The sequence below is a fragment of the Cheilinus undulatus genome, linkage group 10 (assembly GCF_018320785.1).
Source record: "Cheilinus undulatus linkage group 10, ASM1832078v1, whole genome shotgun sequence".
NCBI lineage: Eukaryota > Metazoa > Chordata > Actinopteri > Labriformes > Labridae > Cheilinus > Cheilinus undulatus.
In genome coordinates this window covers 43,360,800-43,384,126 of record NC_054874.1, presented here as the reverse complement: position 1 = coordinate 43,384,126, position 23,327 = coordinate 43,360,800, and the positions used below count along the sequence as shown (strand labels likewise).

The window sequence follows — 23,327 nt, the reverse complement described above, 5'->3', positions numbered from 1 at the left end:
CAGTTTAATTATCATCTGATGGTGTAAAATAGAATATGAGGCCAAATATAGATGCAGGTTTCAGCTCTGAAAGCCCAGGATATAAATGCTATTGATAGTGCAGCTACATTTAAATACATACCATGTGGCAGATTTTCTGCAGTCTTGTTTTACTCAACCAAAAAGAACCATAAAGTCTCCAAATGACCCTTTTTTGGTTCACTGATTGGTCTGCTGACTGACAAATCAGAGAGCCTACTCTCACTGCACCAGCTGCTGGTGACTTCTGGTGTCTGGCTCTGGTTTTCGGTGCATCACAGTAAAATGTTGACCTTAATATCTTTGCCATGTTTAAAGGTGTGTTTGGGGTGTTTTCCAGAGCAATTTAAAATATCCATATTGTAATCCAAAGGTTTTTTTTAATTCTAATCCAATTTCATAAACCAACGCTCATTAATGAAAAATGCTTTCTTTGGATTCGGCACACCACTGAAAATTCAACCCATCAACAGCCACAAGGAATACTGACATACGCTTAAAGTTAGGAAGAACATAATTATTAATGATGATATGTAATGCCCTGGTAATGTAAAGTAGCTAATGTTACTTTTAAGTAAATTTTCCATGTTCAGTTGCTAGTAGCATCATCATATTGTAATGTTGACATTGCTATTCTGTGATGTTAGCTTACTAGTGTTTACTTTAAGTTATAAGTGAATTTTAATTCTTTTCAAGTACAGCAGATCATAATGTTAGAAGTGTCTCATTGTTCTTTTTTGTTTTACAAGTTTTTTGCTGTTGTGCCACAAGAGGATAGCTAACATTAGCCGACAGCATTAGCATCACACATAAGTGATGACTACTGACTGCATAATTTTATTTTCAATTTTTCAAAGATTTCAAGTTTTTCACCCTGCAGTAGTTTTGTATTTATTCTTTCATTGTGGACGGGTTCATAAAAGAATCTGGTCTATTAAATGTAAACAAAAATTGGTCAAATTGCAGGGTATTTCAATTGTTTCAAGCAGGAAAAAAGCCTAGCAAAAGAGATTTAAAGAATGTCCCAAATCGCATACATCTATTCTAGCAAGTACAAATTTAAAGACAGTCTGGCTGCAGCCTGTTCATTTCTGGAGGTCACTCTCACAGCCGTTCATCTAATTAAATCAGATCTAATTTCCATTTACTGTTAGACAAAGGGTTAGGATAGCAAACGTCAAAGGTCAAAAACCTGACCTGAAAAACCTGAGTACGACAACATACAAACACAACACGTTTAATAGAACCGAGTAATCAGTCTACAGAAAAAAAAAAAAAATCTTCCATGAAAACGCAGCCATTGTAGCTTACATAGCTCCATTAGCTGCATAACCTACATAGCTAATTGAGCTGTATAGTAAACTGAGCTAAAGCTAAGCTCACAAAGCATCTAACTTAGCTCCATATTATGTTATCTATGTGGCTAAGTTAGCTTTAGCTATGTTTGCTTAAGCTCACATTGCTAAGGCTAAATTAGCAATAGATAATGGAGCTAAATAGCTAACAGAGACCCCGAATTAGACCTCTGACCTTTTTCTCTAGCCTATTTTATTAATGAAATGATGCTTTGTCTGTGATATTGCAATGTGGTTATTTCATTGATGCAACTACCACTATAAAAAATCTTAAACTGGAAATATGAAGTATCAGCAAATAACAACAGTTCCATTCAGAGATCTACAGCATCTCAGCTGAACTGTCTGTGAGAGTGGCTGTCAGAGATGAATGGTCCGTAGCCAGACTGTCTTGTTATGTTTATTTGGTAAAATTTTGTAAAAGTGGATTAAACAATGACAAAGGTTGGAGGAAAGGAAACTGGCACTCAAACGGCAGCTAGCTACCATAAAAATAAAACAGCTGTATCGTAGAAAGGGCTCATTTGTGAACAGATCATCATCACCTGGTCGCCTGCTCTATAAGGTTTATTGTGTTCTGGAAATGCCAGACACTAGGAGGTCTGGGGGACTGGGTAACTTGTGATATTGATTGCCTCCACACCAGGTAAATCAGTTAACCTGTGGTGAAAATCACTTGTCTGTAAAGTGTAGAGATCATGCTTACTGTATGCAGAAATTTTCTGATAAAAATTGCAGTATACAGGCCCATTTAAAATTGTTTAGTCCTAACTGTCCTCCGTTCTCATTCATTTCTTGTAACTGTCCCCCACTTTCTGACCCCTAAATGACATTTGGGGTTACAAGATTGCAAACATCCTATAGCTAAGCAACAAGTCATTTAGTCTAACCTAGTACCAGTAACCAAGAAGGGTGATGCTTGACAAAAGGTCGGTGAAAAATTAACTTCAAGAATGCATAATGAAAAGCTTAGTTCTCTCTTGACAGAAATATTCTTACCATGCCAGCCCTCCTAGCGATGACTGTGTGGAACTGCCCATCTGACACTTTTATCATGGTCATCAGTTTATAAGTTCCACTTCCTAAGTTGAAGGAGAACCGCATCCGTCCCTCGAAGATCTCTAGAGCCAGGAACTCCGCCTTGTCTCCGGTCTGGTTATCGTGGTTGTACATAAGAAGTGCGTTGCTCTGCAGGGTTGCAAACTTGATATATATGTAGTTATTGTTGGGATCCAAGGACGGAAACTCCATGTAGGAGAGCTCCTCAAAGCCATAGCTGTTCAGTTCACAGTGTTTGCCAAAAACCCCTGAGGAAAAAAACAGACCAAAAGAGGACTCAGAGAGGAAGCCAATGAATGATTCACCATGCAGCTCTGATAAAAATACCTACAGATAAAACAGAATCTTAATCTAGCAGAGTAAAATATTCTCTATTTAGAAACAAAGCAGATAACACTGCTGTCTGAAAATCTTGCATCTTTGATAAGTCGTACTCTTTTTCTCTCAAAAAAACAGAAAGATGCAATGAATGACAAATGGAGACACAAAATGAAGTGAAAGTTTCCACATTTGTTTAAAAAATCTTCGATAAATAATGGCATTACTGTCCTTTCTTTAGGACAAATGTTTGCCTGTAGTTTCCCAGCTTGCTTTTCAATTTACTAGGACTCCCATATGTCCTGAAAAGTTTCCTACTATTACTTACCAAATGGACAATGACAGTAATATCCATCCACTCGATTCTGACAGGAGCCGCCATTAAAACATGGGTTACACTCACAGTGATTGATGATGGAATCACACGTTCTGCCTGGGTTCACAGAACAACACAAATTAAAATGGATGGGGTGGCAGACAACAGGAAAAACCCCGAGGGGAACACAGTTCACTTTCCCCACAGGCCAAGTCATGCAGGCCTTTCATCAACTCACAGCTGACAAATGCACTGCAAAGAAAAAAAATCTGGGTTCCACCAAATCATTTGAGGGTAGTAAGCCACAAAATCTTTTTCTTTGAAACAATAATATATCTAGCAGAAAGATTGAATTCCACCTGTTTTACTTGTTCACTTGATGCTATTTTGGAGCAAAAAATTCAGTGTCCAAGATGACATCATTTTATCCAAAACAGCATCTTGAAACATTTTTCTGAAAAACCACATGATCTCATTCAATTGGCGGATTCTTCCCACAAATAATGATCATGGTTTTCAAACCAATTTTACAATCACATGATTCAGTAAGGCCAGTTTGTGCAGTGCAGAATGACAAACTACAGATGCCCTGATCACATTTTTTGAATCATAATTTGTGCTTTGCTGTAGCAGCTGATTTAACAGTTGGTCCACCTAGCTTTGTAGTGTACTTAGACCCCCGAAAGGTGGCAGTATAACCTCATAAAAGGAGCAGAAAGTCATCCTTATTAGTCAACAGCACATTTTCACTTTGTTCCAAAGAGCAGTGCATAAACCTCCCAAGGAAAAATGCCTATTTAACAGCTAAACACTGCAATTATCATATAAAAAATTAAAGACAACAAGTCTCATAACATAGCTTAGTTAAGATGTGTCTTTCGAGTGTCTCTGTAAAACCTGATTTTCTTTCTTGAAGTTACATTTGAACCAGGGCTCTAGAGATCAATGGCATTAAAAGCAAATTACCACAATCTACACTAGTGCAATACATTTCATTTTTAAAATTGCAATTAAGGGCATGGGTTATTGTCCAATTCAACAGGCTGTGATTAAGCCACTGCAGCCACAGTGATGCAAAATATGTCCACTGTTAATCCATAATGTCTCATTTAACTTTAAATCTGCAGTGTGTAAAACAAGAAATATTTTAGCAACATCTAATAGATTTTAGCTTGCGATGCTCACATCTGGTTGCATTGAAAACAGTGGATTTTTTTTTTCTTTTTAAATAATGGATACTTGTTATTTGGTCCGTGCTGTGGTACTGTGGAAACATGCAAAATGCAATAATCAAAGATGCTGTATCCAGTGGGGAGGACTGTCCCTATGAATAAATAAAAGGGTTATTCTAAGTTGATAAAAATAAAACAATTTCAGGTGATTAAACACTCATTTAAGTAGGCCTACTAATTTATTTTACATTTAATTTTTTACCAAGTTTGTTCTGATAATTACTAGCAGGCTAATTATTACACACAGAACCTGAAAAAAACTCTGACGGCTCAGTGGACAAGTTCAAAGTCACCTAAACCATGTGTTATTGGTTACCTTTTTACTGTTCACTTATTTCCTTTTCAGTCCATAACAAGTTCGTTTTTCTGTGGTTAAGTTCATGTTAAAGTCTTTAAACTACCTATAAAGGCAGATCTATATCTAAACTTTAAGTGTATCCTTAGTTTAAGACTGCAAAAAAATCCAAAAATGACACAAAAACAAGTTGTACCTGCAAATAGTGGAATTTTACAGTGTGATAAAAAGGGTGTGATCAATTGTGCCAAGAGATGGATCACGCTTAAAAATGTTTATTGTTTGACAGCCCTAACTGGAACAGATCATGGTAATGGTTTTTACCTACACCTAAAAGTTGTTATAAGAATCTGACCCTAAACACATCATAATGTAACTATATTTGAAAATAAAATGGTGATTATCCAGGTTATTTCTAGTCTGCTGTAAAAATGGAGTCAGAGCTGAAATTCTTGGGCATTCTGATGTTATATGACCTTCATCAGTAGCTCTTAACTGGTCTAGCATTGGGACCCATCACCAACTACAAAATAAAAAAATGCAACCCAAATTTGGGATATTTTTCAACCAATCAGGTGTATCTATCATGCAGTTTGGGTTGCAGATTGTAAAAAACATGACAGAATAAAGAAATGGGGCAAAACCAAGATCTTTAAAAAGCATGTCTTAGACTTTTAACATCATTTTTCCAGACACATAATTGTGACCCACTAAAAACATCCCTGTGAGCCACTTTTGGGTCTCAATCCACAAGTTAAGAAACACTAACCTCTATAATATAATGTAAAGTGACCTAATGTTGTCTGTCTAATTAGTGGGCTAATTATGAATTTCATCCTGCTAGTTTGAATGTGGATTTCAGGTTAGCATTTTTCCTGAAAAGGACTCACGATTAGGTTTGGGGGATCTCAACACAACTATGTTTCAATGGTGAAAGATCTAGATGTAAAGCTTCTCTCAGCTGCAGACACCAAAGCACAAACCATAGGCAATATGTTTCTGTGATAAATAACTCAAAGCATCAATGCCTATTTACTGGTCTCATATTTTATATCAAAACTGGCCAACAATGATGCTGATAAATCGGGGCATTTCTAGTTACAACAACACACATGGATCACTTAAACACAGAGAAAAATGAATGTCTATAACTGACTCAAGAAAGACAACAAATGATTCAAGCATGGCACAAAACAAGAACATTGACAATGAACCTCTGTAGATCAGTTTAAGGCTGTAAATCCTGCAACAAGTTGCCTAATGGAGATGAATTCTGCTGACAACAACCACCAGGGAAAACAGGAAGTTGAGAGTTCACTCTTAGGGCATGCAAACTACTGTAAGTCAATAGGTGCACTACTTCAGGGGGGTCATTTATCTTGATGAAACCTACAGATTTAGGGTCATTTTTTATCGGCATAATAAAAAGGGACAGTAATGACTTGACTTGAGGCAAATCGCCTGCTACGGCCCACTTTGAAAATGTCTTTCAGATGCTGGAATCAGCAGCTGGACAACATGACGGATTCAAATGACTGTTCTAAGTAACTCCACTTAAAATCCACTCCCTTTTTATCAAGGGTAATAACATGGTGTATTCATTACATTTGGAAATGAAAAAGCCTGATTGGATCTTTTATAATGCTGCTCATTTGTCTTACATCTCAAATCTGAGCCAAATGAAAAATCCTTGATTAAGAAAGCCTTCTGTGTACACAGATGTATCTGTGTGTGGTCAGAGCTGTATGCACATGAAGGAATACAATGAAATGTGATACTGTTTGAGCTGTGTGTGGAGTCTGCACTCGATTCCTCACTAGGGTCAACTTAGCATCATCCTATTTATTAAAGCAAACATGGCCGGCTGATATACATCACAGCTGATACCCCCCAAACTTGTAATAAGAAAACCAAAATGTTTTTGGCAGCCATGCTTGTACGCTATGGCTACAACACCTCTTGGAAACATTCAGAGGCAAATATTTTCCTTGGACCCAAAACCATGTGTGTGACTACAATATTCTGAGTGTCTGTGTTTATGTGTGTCCCAACATGCCTTTTCCCAAGCCTAACATGAGCGACTTTGTGGTCAGACATAAAATGTGACTCCTACGTGTATAGTACCTGCAAAGCCGGATTTGCAGAGGCAATTGAAGCCGCCGGGGAAGTTCTGGCACAGCGCCCCGTTCTTGCAGGGATTGGAAAGGCATTCATTGATATCCCTCTCACAGGCCATACCGGTGAAACCCTCAGGACAGGTGCAGGAGAAACCCCCCACAAGATTGTGGCATGTGCCGCCATTGTGGCAGGGTGATGGCTGGCACTCATCAATGTCTGTCTCGCATAGAGCCCCTGTGTATCCCGGCCTGCAGCTGCAGGCGTAGGGCTGCAGGGGGTGGTTGGAGACAAGAATGACTGGGACACTTTCTTCTGTCTTCATATCAGGCCCGACACTCAGACGCCGCTTGCAGCTGCCTCCATTCTGGCACGGGTTACGGGTGCAAGGATCATGGTCCACTGCATCTATTTGCACCCCACTCTGTCTATATAAAACGTCTTTGATACTTTGGAAGAATGTCGCCACGCCACTGGGGTTGACATATTGTCCATGGCCCCGTTTCACAGCTGCCATTAGGAAAGTCTGATTGTTGAGTTCAAATGCTCCATATAGCAGCACTCCTGTGCCTAGTCCTGCTAGCTGAGAGTTGGCAATGCGTAGGAAACTGAGGTAGTGGTTGGTAAGGAAGCTCTTGACTCCCTGAGATTGGAGTCGGATGAGAATGCTGTTGTCTACTGTGGCATTTGTGAAGCCTATGAAGAGGACTCTGGCTGTATTGCTGACTGAACCATGCACACCATCACTGCTACGGATGGTGAGTTCAAAAGTTCCATCTGTAGAGCGGGCTTTGGAGTTGAGGTTGCACGTCCCTGTTGGGATACTGAACAGACCGGAGGAAGGAGGTATAAGGGAGCAGTGGAATCTGTCCTGGACATCAGGGTCTTGGGGTCTGACATCTCCCAAAGAGCCTCCAGGGAACATGTTCCCAAAGTAGTGAACAAGGATTTCCATGTTCCTCGGCTCAGAAGGATTGTCATTCTGATCATTTATTTTGACATGAATAGTTCCAGTTGAGGACATTTGAGGAACACCAGAGTCTTTGATCACAACAGAGAGGTAGAAGTCACTAATCTGTTCTCTGTCAATCTCCCGACTGGTGGTCAGCACTCCAGCTGGACTCAAGCTGAAGTAGCTATTTGCAGATCCAGAACTGAGAAGGCTGTACAAGAAGGGGCCTTGGTTGGGTGGTAAATCTGGATCAGAAGCTGTTAGCGTTGTAACAGCAGTGCCAGCTCTTTGATTCTCCATAACCTCAGCATAGTTGGTTGTCAGAGTTGGGCCGTTATCATTGATATCTTCCAGATTGACAATCACGGTAGTGCTTCCAGTAGCGGGAGGTGTGCCAGTATCCACAGCTAAAACTGTCAGATTATACACCGGAGTTGTTTCTCTGTCTAGCTCTGCAGCCACGGACACTTGGCCAGTTTTGGGGTTGATGGTGAAAATATTTTTATCAAACTCAGGAGCAATTGCATAAGAGAATCTGCTCCAGCTTGGGACTGAATCTGAGTCCTCAGCACTCACAAAAGTAACAAGACCACCAGGTGAGAGACCCTCGCTGACCTGCACATCATAGAGTTCTTGCGTGAAAACAGGAGGATCATTGGCATCAAGGATTGTGATATTAACAAAGACCTCATCAATATCTGCTCCACGGATACTCCCTGCGTTCTTTGCCAACACCTTTAATGAAATCTTTTCCTCTTTCTCACGGTCTAGAGTACCTGTGACATAAATTTGGCCTGTTGTCTTGTTGATGCTGAAGCCCTTCTTTCTGCTCTTCCCAAAAATGAGGTAGTAAACCACTCCATCTTCTCCTTGGTCTCGATCGCTGGCGAACACTTCCCCGACCACTGTGCCTTTTGGAGCAGCTTCAGAGATTTCAAAGTAGTACTGTTTGGAGACAAAGCGGGGTACGTATTCATTGGCTCCCTTAAGCTGAATGTTGACATTGGCGAAGCTGCAGCGCTCCTCCTCTGGGACATTGAAGGCCTTTACTGTTAAATGGTAGACCTGCTTAGCCTCGTAATCCAAGAAGCCCTGGGTGGTGATCGTGCCCGAGTTCGGGTCAATAACAAAGAGGTCACTGTCTGAAGACTGTATCACATAAGCCATGACTGCATTAGCTCCTGAGTCACGGTCTGTGGCATTCATTTTGACAACAGTAGTGCCACTGGGAACGTTCTCCTGGACAATGGGGAAAAACTCATCAGGCTCAAACACAGGAGGGTTGTCGTTCACATCAGTCACATGTATTGTGACAGAGACATAGCTTGTTTTTGCAATCCAGCCTCCGTCGGTTGCTGAAACTCTAAGCTCGTGTTGTTGTTTCTCTTCAAAGTCCAACGGCTGAGCGAGGGATAACACTCCAGTTTTAGCATTGAGTGAAAACAGACCCTTGTCATTGCCTGAAGTAATACTATAAGTGATAAGGCCGTTCATTTCTTTATCCTTGTCTCTAGCAGACAGGGTCCTTATTGCTGTTCCCACAGCAAGGCTTTCAGGTACAGTAGCAGAGATTTGGCTTTGTGAGAACTCAGGCGTGTGGTGGTTTTCCTCTGTGACGGCAATTCGCACTGAGGTTCGCCCTGATAAGGGGGGGTTTCCTCTGTCAGTCGCTGTGGCATCAATGAGAAAGATTTTATTTGTATCTGATGTAAGGGAGGAGGCAACACTAATCCATCCGCTTGTTTTGTCTAGTTTGAATTTGCTAGAGCTGTTTCCTCCTGTTATTAAGTACTCAACCTCAGAATTAAGGCCAAAGTCTTTTTTGTCATGAGCTACAATCCTGATCAGTCTCGTGCCAACTTTGACACTCTTGGTGACAGGAGTAAAGTAGCTAGTGGAATCAAACTCAGGGGGATTATCATTGCTGTCTACAATGTTTACAATCACAGTTGTCTCACTCATTAAAGGCTTGATCGCCCGGTCTGAGGCCGTGACAATGAAGCTGTGACGGTTTATATTTATGCTTCCAGTCGTGTTCTGATATTTCAACTGCTGCTTCACGAATATTTCTCCAGAGCTGGCGTTTATTCTGAAATACTCTGACTGAGACCGAATGAAATAGAAGATTTTGCCGTTAAAACCTTCATCAGGATCTGTGGCTGATACCTGTGTGACAAGGGAGCCCACTTCGGTGAGCTCTGGGTAGTCCAGATAGTAAGAAGGACGGCTAAATCTTGGAGCATTATCATTAATATCAGTGATAAATATGGTGACGTCTGTGCTTACAGTCCAACCAGAGTCATGGGCAGACACTTTGACAATGTAGTGATCTGTGTCTTCTCTATTCAAGGGCCTGCTTATTGTTATATCTCCAGTGTTTGGATTAATATTGAATGGAAGGCTGGTATCTGTAATGGAATATTTACTAACTGCGTTTGAGCCTGCGTCCTCATCTGTGGTGGTAACCCTTGTAACGGTGTAACCCACCGGGGCATTTTCAGCCACAGTAGCACTAAAGATCTTGGAAAACCTTGGGGCATTGTCATTCACATCCAGAACATTTATAATCACTTTAACGGCTGTGTTTTTAGGTGGTATCCCTCTATCAGTCGCCTTGACTTTCAAAGAGTATTGAGCAACCTTCTCGCGATCTAACGGCCTGGTCGTTCGGATTTCACCAGTTCCTCTATTAATGCTGAAGCTGTTCTCCTTGTTGCCGTCTATGATTGCATATTCAAGCTGTCCATTGGGCCCGCTATCCAGATCAACAGCAGAGACCATCAGCACTCTCTGTGGTGAAAGGTTCTCCAGTATCTCAGCATGGAAAGGATCCTTGTTGAACACTGGGTGATTGTCATTCACATCCAGTACTGTTACTTCAATTTTCTCATATGAGGAGTATGGAGGGAAGCCTTGGTCTCTGGCTTCAATCCAGAGGACGTACTTCTGAATGTGTTCATAATCTAATGGATGTCTGATGGACAATTCTCCTGATAACTGGTCAATATGGAAGGCATTATCCAGGTTGCCACTTGCAATGTAGTATGACAACGGTCCACCCCTCATAGAAGACCCAGTCACTGTAGTAACGATGTGATTGGTTGGCTGGCTCTCGGGGAATGTGAATGCATGCTCCTTCAGCTTGATGACTGGGAAGTTTCCTCCAGTAACGAAGCGGACCGTCACTGTAGTCATATCCGTTTTGGGGTTGGCGCCACCGTCTTTTACTCGGACTGTAAGGGTGACTTCTGAGCTTCCTGTTAGCTTCTCATTGGCGGTGATGGCACCTCTGACGGGGTCGATTTTGAACTTCTCAGAGTTTCGTCCAACTAAGGAGTAGTGCAGCTGGGAGTTGGAGCCAGAGTCCTCATCTGTGACAGTAACAGCAAAGACCAAGGACCCTATAAAAGAAACTGTGGTTAGGTTTGCTTAAAATATCTTGAAAATGCACTGACCTAAGACACCTTCGCATAATAAGGGTATACAAAAGATTAAAAAAACATAAAGCTTTAAACTGTTTATTTCTTAATGTCTGAAGCTACAGAATCCCAGTTTCACTCATTATGCAGCCCACCAATGCTTTAAAAACACTCATCTACTATCACTGTAATGGGGAGAAAAGGTTAAAGCTGTATCATTTTTCAAGCACTAACCTGCTGTAGTAGAGGCGGGTATATGGGTGACATAAGGGTGGTGGTGGAAGCGAGGAGGGTTATCATTGATGTCAGCCACCGTCACGGACACGGTGGCAGAGCTGGACAAACCCTCAGGCTGCCCTCCATCTGTTGCTACAACAAGCAGCTGGTAAAAGGCCCTTTCTTCTCGGTCCAGCAGGGAGCTGGTGATAATCTGTCCCGTAGCTGGGTTGATAGAGAACTGGCCGTGTCCTCCGCTCAGACTGTAGCTGCAGGACAGAAAAAGGACATGTGAAAGCTTTGTTAAATTTAAGCAACATTAGGCAAGATAAATGACTGAATTTGTCCTGGAATATCACAGAGATCCATCATAACAATGAAAGTCATTTTAAATAAATAGCCTCAACCTCCAAAGCATGCTTGATTGAAACACTAATGTACACTTTTAATGCATTAACTCCTCACAAGTTGATCTGAAATATCCAAAAATTCATATATGAAGGTCCAATTTAGTCTCATTTTCAGTAGAAAGTGAGTTTGGATTGGAATAATTCAGCTAATTAAAGCTGATGGCAGGTTTAAAGCTGTTCAAAAAGTTTACATTGTATACATTAACTAAAAGTACTGTTCACATTTCTTATTTCTTACTATTTTATTCTTTAATGGATTGTATTTTTGGTTATGGCTACTGCCAGCTGCTATGCTCTATAGCCCGGATGCAGACAACATTGAACAAATAGCATCAGTAACATCTCATGGGACTGGCATTGTTGGGCAGTATATTGATCTAGAAAACTGAGATAAAGTTGTTGGTAGACTCCTGTAACTACAGACTGATTATAACTTTTTCCAGCAAACTCTTGTTCATCTCAAACTGAACTTGCAGTCCCAAACTAAACATATGATTTTCTCTGGACAGGACATTTAGCCCATTAATGCTGTGTTAACCAAATTAGATGTTAGCGCAGAATGTATCCAACAGATCAAATACCTGGGTATCTGGTTATATCGTGATCTGTATTTTAGGTCTCACATTTTAAACTTAGCTTGGGAAATAAAGCCTCAGCTTGGTTTTCTTAACAGGAATAAGTCCTACCTTACAGTGACAAACAGACTATGGAGACAAGCAACATGTAACTGTTTCTGTCTTATAACTTTTTGATTCTTTACACCACAACGCTTTGTTTTATTACTGGTGATAGATTTCATACTAATCATTGTAACCTGTATCACTCTGTTGGCTGGCCCTCTTTGGGTCAATGCAGGAAGCAGCACAGTATTTAATCTATTTACAGAGCACTCATGGGTAAACTTCTTTCTTACCTGACTTGTCTCCTATCTATAAACATTTAAAGCTGTTCCACCAGATCTCCAAACTGGATCACTTTAAAAACACTAAGTTTCAGAACTCAATGAGTAAGACTGCTTTTATTTTATGGATTTTTTTTTTTTTTCAAAAGACAGATAAGCTGCCTGCTCCTGTGTCTTGCGTTTTTTTAAAAGCTAAAGTCTGAACTGCTTGAGGAAAGAAATTGCAACTGTTTTAATTGTTGAAACATTGATAGGTTTGTTATTATGTATGATTTTGAGCTTTAATGTAACCTAATATGACTTTTAATATGTTAATGATTTTAGTTGTATTGCTGCAGCACATCTATGGAAAAGAGACCTCTGTCTCAGTGGGTCCCCCCAGTCAGAAAAAGGATAAGCAAGTTTTTGAATTCTTTCCATCCATACCTCCGTTATCCACATTGCTTCTCCCATGACTCTCTGACTTGATCTCAACCATCATTGGGCAAGAGGCAAGGTTCACTTCTGATTGCCCAGTCAGTCACGGGGTTGATGTGTAGATACAACCAACCATGCTTATAATCACGCCTGTGGGCAATTTAGAACTACCAATCAAGGCAATCATGTCTTTGGACTGAGAAAGCCGGAGCGTACTGAGATAACTAAACCTGGAGAACATGCAAACTCCCCACAGAAAGGCCCTGTCTGGCCGGGATCGAAACCAGGACCTTTCTGCAGCAAGCCACCCACCACTGCACCACCATGCAGCCTTCAGATTCATTTACTGTTTTCTTTTTCCTATTTGGATGTATTATTTTCTTACATTTCCTTTTTTTTTCGGAATCTCTGTGCTTTTTAAGAGCAACTGTGTAATAATAATAGGTACTCGTGATTTTTGTCTTCTGATTACATGATTTTTTCATTTGCATGTATATATAATTTCTTTGGTGTTACTGCATGGTGAAACAATGCAAAAAGGGACGTAATTATACACAATTTCCTTTTGTTACAATAAATTCCTGGAGTTGCTGCTACTCAGTGGACATATGAAGTGAACTGTTTCCTGTATCGTGAGCACATCTAATGTTTGACTGAGGTTAATGTGTTATTCCAGATGTGTCTAATGTAAATACAGAGTGTCAAGTGTTACATGAGTCATTCCCCTGTGAATGTTTCTGCAAACACTCCAAATGAGGGTCTTATTCAGCACTGTTCTAAGCTATCTTTAGAGGGCACTGTTTCAACCTTCCAAAGAGCACATGTAATAGAAAAATGAGCTCAACAATGGTCACCACATGGTACTGGTGTGACGTCAAATCAGTTAGTCGGCTGATTGAGGCATCCAGCTTCATATTCTATCAAATACAGCCACTGTTTTCTGCTCCACTGCCCACAGAGAGACCCTGTGGTTCCTTTTTTGCTGAGGCTGGAAAATCTACTCTTTCATTTGTCATATTAGGTTTAATTTATATCACTGTGCAACATGGGGTTTATAAAGTTAAAAATACACCTAAATAGATACACTATTTAAATGACAAAACACGGACTGGGCACATAAATAACATCACACAACATGAATGTCTCTTCAGCAGCGAGGGGCCACAGTCTTATATCATGTTTCACTCTGTATCTGACCAGTCTCCAGGAGCACTCAGACATAAATGTAAACTGACACATACATATACACACCAGTGCATATTTTGAAAAGGCCTCAGAAAAAGCTTCCCCCTCCAGAGATGGGACGACAAATTACACAACAATGTGTGAAAACACGCTGGATGCAAAGCTTATTTGGACATCACCAACAACACAAGCTGTCCTCAGATGCTTATTGGTGTTATTGGTCTGAACACAGTCCAGGGACTGGGTCAGGATTAGGGAAATCAAAAACTAATAAGTAAAGGCGACCAGTTCAGGACTAGGGCTGGGAAACAAATTGTGTTTTTAATACATGTTCAGATGAGATATAGGATCACAATATGGTTGATATCAATGAAGCCTAGCATCAGTTAATGGAGGATACGGTAGTCATACGCCCAGCCATGATCAGCTGATGGCCAACTGATCCTAATTGTCACCTCCCGGCTTCCACAGCCAATCACAGCTCTTTCTCTCAACACAACAGTCCATTTAAATATAACACACTTTTCACAAATTCCTGCTTGCATTAATGTTGATGCACCATGCTGCTGCTGCTGGCAAAGCTTCACCTCCTCCACTCCAGCCTCCTCCTTAATAGCATAAAGCTTGATGCACACTCCTATTCAGATTCATGCTTGTCCATTTGATAGGACAGTTAAAGAGAGACAGGAAATATGGGCAGAGAGAGTGCTAGGATAGGGAATCCATGCCCTGACCTGTATTGAAGACTGTAGCCTCTGTATATGGGCGCCTGCTCTGTCTGAACTAAACCAGCACCCATTTTTGTGCAATTTTAACAAAGTGTGGGGCTGGTTTAATATTTTTGATGATAAAAAATAAAACTTGTTCATTGATGGGCATCTTGGACTCCCGTTTTTGTTGCTGAAGTATCTTGACTTTTGCTGAAATCCTATCAAAATTAATAATTCAAGTATCAAGAAAACCATTTGTTATTTACTTACTGAAAAAAAATCTCAAAATATTAATAGTATCTTACTATCAAGCTATAAAATACTAAGGTATCACTTTTGGTCCATACTGCCCAGCCCTATTCTGGGCTCCCTTTAGGACCCCAAACCCCCTGGAGCCCCCTGATGGGCCCAACTTGTACTGTCATAGACAATTAACATCCTCATTATGGTGTTTTGGGAAACTGGAGCGCGCTGTGGTACCCCCCAATGTGCACCCAGTGGGGCTATGAGGACAGGGGAGGGGTTGGACTTGAGTCAGGGTCCGGCTTGAGAGAGACCGACCAGAAGTTCTTACAAGCTCCCCCGTGGAGGAGGAGAAGGAGGAGGGGGATGTGAGTGTGAAAAAGCTGTTGTCCAGCTTGAGAATTACAGCCCAAACAATGACTTTGGGTGTTGACGAAAACTCAGCGCTCAGCTCCTAAACTTCTGTTAACAATTGCAACATTGGCCTGGAATTTTACAAAGCTGGTGATGAGGTAAAACATTTCACTGGAAGTGTGAGGAAAGCCAAAACCCAGTTCTGCACGGCCCTGAAAGTGTTTTTTCACACCAGGGAACCAAAGCAGACTTCATCTGACCTGATTACTCTTTGAAGGAACTGGAACTGTACTGAACGACAGATTTCCTTTGAATAACTTTCTAAAAGTTCTTTCAATTTAATATCCTCACAAACTGTTTTATTCCTGCATTGATTTGTTTGTATGATATGAAAATTAACAGCTTCAGTGAGGAGATTTTGGTTTGTGTCAACTTTGGCGCCCCCTGTGGACATAGTGGCAGATCCTGAAGTTTAAAGTCTGCTGTGCAGTGTGATATTTAGAGGACAGGTTAGAAAGATGGACATGTATTCACTGAGCTTGTTCTGCTGATGCAAGTTGTTCAAAGAGCATCAACCTAAATGTTAAACTAAAGTTTTTAAAGGAACAGAGAGGTGTGAGACAGAGACCTTTTGATTGGGACTCTGTTTGTAGGCTCTCCTCTTTATGTCCCATACATGAGGGCACACAATGACATGCATTCATGCAACAGAGAGCTGGAATGATAATAATTACATGGGCACATACATCAGCAAATATAGACTCTGACCAATCCTGCTGGTTCATTTGTAAATTTCAATAATTGTAGGAGCCAATTCATAAATATTTATTTATTTTTGTAAATAGTTTTTTTTTTACATCTACACTGATTATATCTATATGACACTAGATGGTGATACCAACTCATGTGGGTTAACTGTTCAGGTGGTAGGGTCAGTGTTTTTGTCCACTGGATTATCAGCTCAACATCCTCAACTTTTCATCCATCTTTAGCACTGAGCTGATCAAAATATCCACTTTCAGGATGGATTTAGTTTTTTTTCATGACAACTCAATGTTCAAAGGTTCAATTATTTTGATTTGGGGTCTACAACGATTACCATTTTAAACCGTAAATAATATCCGCATTTCTATCGTCCATCAGAATTTATCTCCTTTATTGTGGAATTTTAAATGCAATTATTTTGCATTTAAAACAATTTAACTTTCATTTTGGATTTTTGCATTGTCTTAAAGTAAGAGTAACAGACTTCCTTTTCTGATATATACCTGATTTTATTTTAAAAGGACAAAAAGATCATCATGTAGATCAGGGCTTATGACCTATGACATTGTTGTGGGTTGAAAAGGTAACAGTAAAAAAAGGAAAATAATTAACATCACAAGTGATGTAAAATAACTGCTCCTTAACGTCAAGGTAGCTCAGTGGGCAAGTCAAAGTGATCTGCACCAAGTGTTAGCCTGATTCCAATGCAATGGATGGATGGATGAATGGATGGATGGATGGATGGATGGATGGATGGATGGATGATGGATGGATGGATAGATGGCTAGACAGACAGACGGACGGACGGATGGACGGATGGATGGATGGACGAATGATGGATGGATGGTCAGATGGATGGATGGATAGATGGATGGATGATGGATGGATGGATGGATGGACGGACAGACGGATTGATGGACGGATGATGGATGGATGGTCAGATGGATGGATGGATGGATGGATGGCTAGATGGATGGATGGATGGATGGATGATGGATGGATGCTATGATGGCTGGATGGATGGATGGATGGATGGATGGATGATGGATGGATGGATGGATGCATTGATGGATAGACGGACGGACGGACGGACGGACGGAGAGACGAATGGATGGATGGATGGTTAAATGGCTTGCTGGGTGGATGGATGGATGGATGGCTAAATGGATGGATGGATGGATGGATGGCTAAATGGATGGATGGATGGCTAAATGGATGGATGGCTAAATGGATGGATGGATGGATGGATGATGGATGGATGGATGGCTAAATGGATGTATGGATGGATGGCTAAATGGATGGATGGATGGATGATGGATGGATGGATGGCTAAATGGATGGATGGATGGATGGCTAAATGGATGTATGGATGGATGGCTAAATGGATGGATGGATGTATGGATGGATGGATGATGGATGGATGGCTAAATGGATAGATGGATGGATGGCTAAATGGATGGATGGATGGATGGATGGATGGATGGATGGATGGATGGATGGATGGATGGATGGATGGCTAAATGGATGGATGGATGGATGGGTAAATGGATGGATGGATGGATGGATGGATGGCTAAATGGATGTATGGATGGATGGCTAAATGGATGGATGGATGGCTAAATGGATGTATGGATGGATGGCTAAATGGATGGATGGATGGATGGGTAAATGGTTTGATGGACATTTGTTTTATTTGGATATGTGATTGTTGCAATCGACATGCATGCTCAGTTCTCAAAGGTTTCTCAAGCTGATGCTCTGATTTGTTAGATTCATCCTCATATTTATATTGTGTGCTGTCAAGATAGCACAATGTAGATGAAAACCATAAATCTGTGCCCCACATGCTTTAGACAGAGCCTTATGCAGTAAGAATAGGGCTCCTAATGTTTCCATCCCCTGCTAAGTTTAGGGCTGTGATTTCTTGACTCTGTTTCAGATCGTAACTGTTTGAATTTTTTTCTGCTGTTTTTTCAGTCGACTGTGTGCTTGTTTCTGTTTCAGTTTGTTTACTGTACTTATAATCTCAACGACAGTGGTTCTCAGCTGTCTAAGCCTCAGGACCCACCACCACCTCTTTGACCACAAATCGTGACCCAAATTGCTTCATTTTTCAACCATAACCAAATTTTTTTCATTAAAAAAATGGGTCAGGTTTGGACTCACAATGGAAGAAAGTGTGCCAGAGACAAGAGATGGAGACATATCCTTCAAAATAAAAGCACATCATAGACTTTTTGCCATGAATTTTTTCTGGGCACATATCCCTAACCCACTAGTAATGAATTTGTGACCCACTTTTGGGTTCTGTCCCACCAGTTGAGAACCAAAGTTCTACAGCTTTGTAAATGAGGGGAACTTGAATGTTCCGAGAGAATAGATAGAGGTAGAGGTTCGATACTTTACCTTATGACACCATTGATGCCCACATCTGCGTCTGAGCTGTTGACCAAAAGAACATCGGTCCCAGTTGGAGCGTCCTCCATGATGGTGGTGTGGAAGGTGGAGGATGTGAAGACAGGGACATTGTCGTTCACATCGTTCACTACAACTGTTACCGTTCCTGTTCCACTCAGCGAAGGAGAACCTGCAGATCAGAGAAGACAAAGAAAAGACAGACTATGAGTGTCAGCAGCAGTTTGTGTTTCCTTCAGTGAACAAACTAAAAGGAGCAGAGGAGAAACTGTCTCAGACGCCAGCACAGAAGCAACTTATTACATTTTCCACTCACATGACACAGCTCCTTATGGTTCCACAGTGAGCTGGTGATAGGGACACAGCAGCATTCTGTCTTCTCTGAGTTATTGTACATGACTCAACATTTGCAGCTTATCAACACTGAACCTATTCATACTCCTGTGACAGCTCAGCCATAATAACCTCACTGCATTTAAGTCGAGCAAATTTCTCCGGCCATCGGTTTGGGTTTCCATCAGACGGGTGCTGCCACACTAACACAGAACACATCAAAAGAGCTCAATGTCTGTGAAACCAAATGTTTCAGGCGACCTTCCTGGGGTCTTGGACACTCACAGATTTAATTTCCACAGCGAGGTATCTATTTTAAGGTGCGCAGCGCTGAAGGAGTTAGTCTCTGGAATTTGAGTGAGGAGAAGTGCTATTTTCAGCAAAAAATGGACCGTTTTTCTCCCAGAGCGAGTGACGAAACAGGGCTTGCTGCGCCCCCGAGGGATGGATTTAAATCAATAGCAGATGAAAATGAGCTGCAATGCAGAAAAACCTGAAGAGAAAAAAAGGTTGGGGCGTGAGCTGGCCTTCATAATCCTTCCTTTAATGGAGCGCTGAACTGCTTGATCTTTATTTCAAACATAAACACAAGTTACTGAAAGTCACAATCTGGGGTTGAGGGACATTTTAAAAGTCTTGGATGTGCTTGGAGATGTGAATCATTTGCATATGTTCACATTGAGAGTACCTGCAGATTGAGAAATGTCAGAATCTTAAGCCTCATGTGCAGTGCTAATTTTGGCAGATATTCTGAATTTAGTCTTCATTTTAGCCTTAACATGAGAAAGACCATGGTTGTCATATTGACTGTTTTCACATTATAATAAGCACAATTTGGTGCATTAAAAATGACAATGATGCTGGTGTCTGACTCTTACTAAAGCATCTGTATTTTAATTTAGAAATTTAATTTTAAAATCTTGCACAAAGGCAAAGAAAATATGATCACTTCTACCGAGAAAGACATTTGCATGATTAATACATGTTTCTGCAGTGGCAGGTGCATCTTCTTTGCTAGGCAGCATTCATTTGTTTTCTCACTGCTGATTGGCTCAGTCTTAGATATTTTGTTGTTTACATTTTTAAAAAATAAAAAAATCAAGCTAACTTTTTGTCCCTTATAATGACAAAGGATCTATTTTTAGCTTGTCTTAGTCTCACCTTCCTCATGGTTGATGATCATTTTTAGTCATAGTTTTAGTCGATGAAATGAACTCTGCTTTTTAGAGACTTTCCTACCTCCACCATGCATTTTCCTGCTCCTGCAGCTCTCTTCAAGAATCTATGTGAATGTGTCAGTCATAATACAAGCAAATAAATACATACACAATCCTGAGCCTGTGTCTCCTGCGCCTGTGTACTCAGCTGTGGAAAACATCAGATGCTTGAACTTAATGTGTACCGTGGGGGCCGGGATTAATAAAAGATAATAAAAAACATTTGGACGGTGGCCACCAGAATTCTCTCTTAATGCAGAGCTGTGCAAAATGCAAACATCAGAATCTGAGAAACGAGGGTGTTGAGGGGCGGAGGGTCAGAAAAGAAAGCTTGGGGGACACTGCGGCTCTATTGCTGAGCCAGCAGGGATTATCGTCTAAATATGATAAAATCAGGCCAACATGCTCATTATATTTCATGCCAATTCCTCTCATTTGAAAGTAAGATGATTTATCCTTTCCCCTCAGTGGACTCTCGAGATGAAGCACAAGCACGACTGATAAAATGACTCCTTTCTGTCACACTGCTTTAACGGGGGAACAAGGAGCAGAAACATTAGTCTTTGCTGTCCAGGAACTTGGTGCAGATACAAGGTGATTTCTTTGTTGTTAAGAGTATCATTGGAGTAATGTCCAGTTGGTTTGCAAACTGCTCCAGCTGTGCATATCCTGCATTTGATCCATTCATATTTTAGTCAGACACCATGTTTGCAACTGTTCAAACATTGATTGCAGCATGTTTGTGTTTGGCGTCAGACTCCTACTTCATCACTCTTTGCAGTTTTTTTACATGCAGAATTTAAAGAGTGATAACACAGCATCTAAAACTTCCTGCAGGTAGGTGCAGGGGTGATAGTGAGCTTCAAGAGTGCAGTACTGATTCAAGACAGAGCTGCAACATTAGAGCAGAGGGAGACTTAGGAAATCTTGCAGCTTACATACACCACTGAACTGAGAGGTTGTTGGACAGATGACTGGATTAAGATGCATGTCAGGTAAAAGAGCTTGATTCCTCTGACTGAACTAGCTTGCAGGCATCACTCCATTACTGGACATGTGTTGTACAGCCAATCACAGCCCATAATTAGATACAAGTAATTACACTGAATTTGCAATTTTCACCATCAAGTGTTATGGAGAGGAGTCACTTGTTGCTCTGTTGTTAAGTGTGCATTTTATTATAGGCAGCAGCCAGCATTATGATTGGTCAAATGCTTCTTCTTTGAAGCAAGAAAATCAACCGTGGTTTGAAAAGAACTGCAGCAACACATTTTCTCAATAAATTGACATTAGTGTGAAAGTTTGCATTTTCTGGCAACAGGTTAAGAAAATTGTGTGCAATTAAGTCTGATAAGAAAAAAACATGCATCTCGTATGTGAAGGCCTTAAGACTTTACTCTCCTGACGGTGAATAAATCTCATATTTTTAATCATGACATTGTTCAGTATTATTTAAAGTATGGTGCTACTTTAAAAGTAAGTTGATACAACATTTCCTAAGACCTACTTTAGGTTTTAGAGTACCTTCAGATAACCAAAAATGAAAATGCTTCTGCAACTCCTTTGAAATTGGTGATATTGCCTGGATGCAGTGTTAATTTTGTCAACTAAAAATGTTGAATGTCTGGATTTCCATGACAAAAAGTAGACTAAAACGAGCCAAAAACAGATCTGTGATGACTAAAATATGCTAAAAATAAGTTTAATTTTTGTCAAGATGACTAATACTAGACTAAAAAGTAGTTTTTGTCAGACTTTGAAAATCTGAGTAAATCTGTCAAAAAAAGCAGTACATCTGTATCTATCACCTGTAGAAAGCAGGGACCCCAGGTTTGGCAGAGTACATAGGACACACTACCATGATTTGGAACCAGATTTAGGCAAGAGAATAAATGCTTGGACTAAAGTCAAGAGTATAATGTGATGACTTTTTATGGATGAAAACTAGACTTAAATGTTTTTGAAAAAATTACCACTGCATGTATGGCATAGCCATTAAATGTGTGGACTCTACTGTCATTCTACAGTTTAGTTTATGGACCATAATCTGTATGGCTGGAGATATACTTGAGTTTGCTTATGCATCTGGCTGCATCATGAGCATCCTTGTAAATACTCATGCTTGTATGCAATGCATTTAAATCTTGAGGGTACAGGAGAGAGGTTAGGCTGAATACAACAACCTGGTGTGTGGGATGTAAACTACAAACATGGTAACTATGATTTTAATTCTAAGATCAGAACTCACTTGATAGTAACAGCAATAATCAGAGGTACCTAGAGGAACTGTAAGTCAATCCAAGTCAGAATTGCACACACTAATCTCTACGATTCTGAATTGAACGATTCTGAACACATTGAGTGCATTTTCAACATCAGATCAGTGTTAATTTTGTCGACTAAAACTATAACTAAAAATGTGTGCCGACAGCCTTTTTATCCATGACAAAAACTAGACTAAAACTAACAAAAATAGATCTGTGATGACTAAAACTTACAAAACCTAAACTAAGTTTTAGGGTTAGGGTTAAGGTTAACCCTAAGATGACTAAAACTAGACTTAAATGTAATGTAGTTTTCGCCAGACATTCAAAACTTGTGCTATTTCTCCACTGTGGGTAAATCTGTCAAAAAAAAAAAATACATCTGCCTAAAACTAGATTAAAATGCTTTGAGTTTTCATCGGCTAAAACTAGACTAAGACAAAAAGGGTGGAAATGACTAAAATGTGACTAAAACTAAAATGCATTTCATTTAATAGACTAAAACTAAGACTAAAATTAAAAATGGCTACCAAAATTAACACCGCATCATGGTATTTTCCTCCGTGTGCCGTTTCAGCTGCAGGGAGATGTGTGGCATGATGCTGCACTGTTAGCATTAGTAGCGCTATCTCTCAGTGTCAGCAATGTTTACATTATTGTGCCTGCACTGTCTATGGAGCTGTGAGTTACACAGCCTCTCTCAGTTTGACAAAAGAAAAGACTCACTGCAGATTCTACAATATAAGGTAAGAGGAAGCCTGACCTGACATGTATGCCAATTGTAGCTTCTTCAGGAATGGTACATGTCTGAGTTCAGG

The 23,327-nt window shown here is 40.4% G+C and overlaps 1 protein-coding gene across 2 annotated transcripts in view; it reads right to left on the bottom strand.

Moving 5' to 3' along the window:
- Positions 1 to 23,327, bottom strand: part of LOC121516541 (protocadherin Fat 4) — a 194,087-nt gene that overhangs the window by 23,984 nt on the left and 146,776 nt on the right. Inside the window, exons 7-11 of one of the 2 annotated variants that reach the window (XM_041797881.1) lie at positions 18,687 to 18,867; positions 11,314 to 11,564; positions 6,718 to 11,061; positions 3,079 to 3,183; positions 2,373 to 2,680 (exon numbers count right to left, since the gene is read on the bottom strand). In XM_041797881.1, the coding sequence (XP_041653815.1) occupies positions 2,373 to 2,680; positions 3,079 to 3,183; positions 6,718 to 11,061; positions 11,314 to 11,564; positions 18,687 to 18,867 (5,189 nt within the window). The remainder of the gene's footprint in view (positions 1 to 2,372; positions 2,681 to 3,078; positions 3,184 to 6,717; positions 11,062 to 11,313; positions 11,565 to 18,686; positions 18,868 to 23,327) is intronic. The other variant, XM_041797882.1, reaches the window with a different exon arrangement.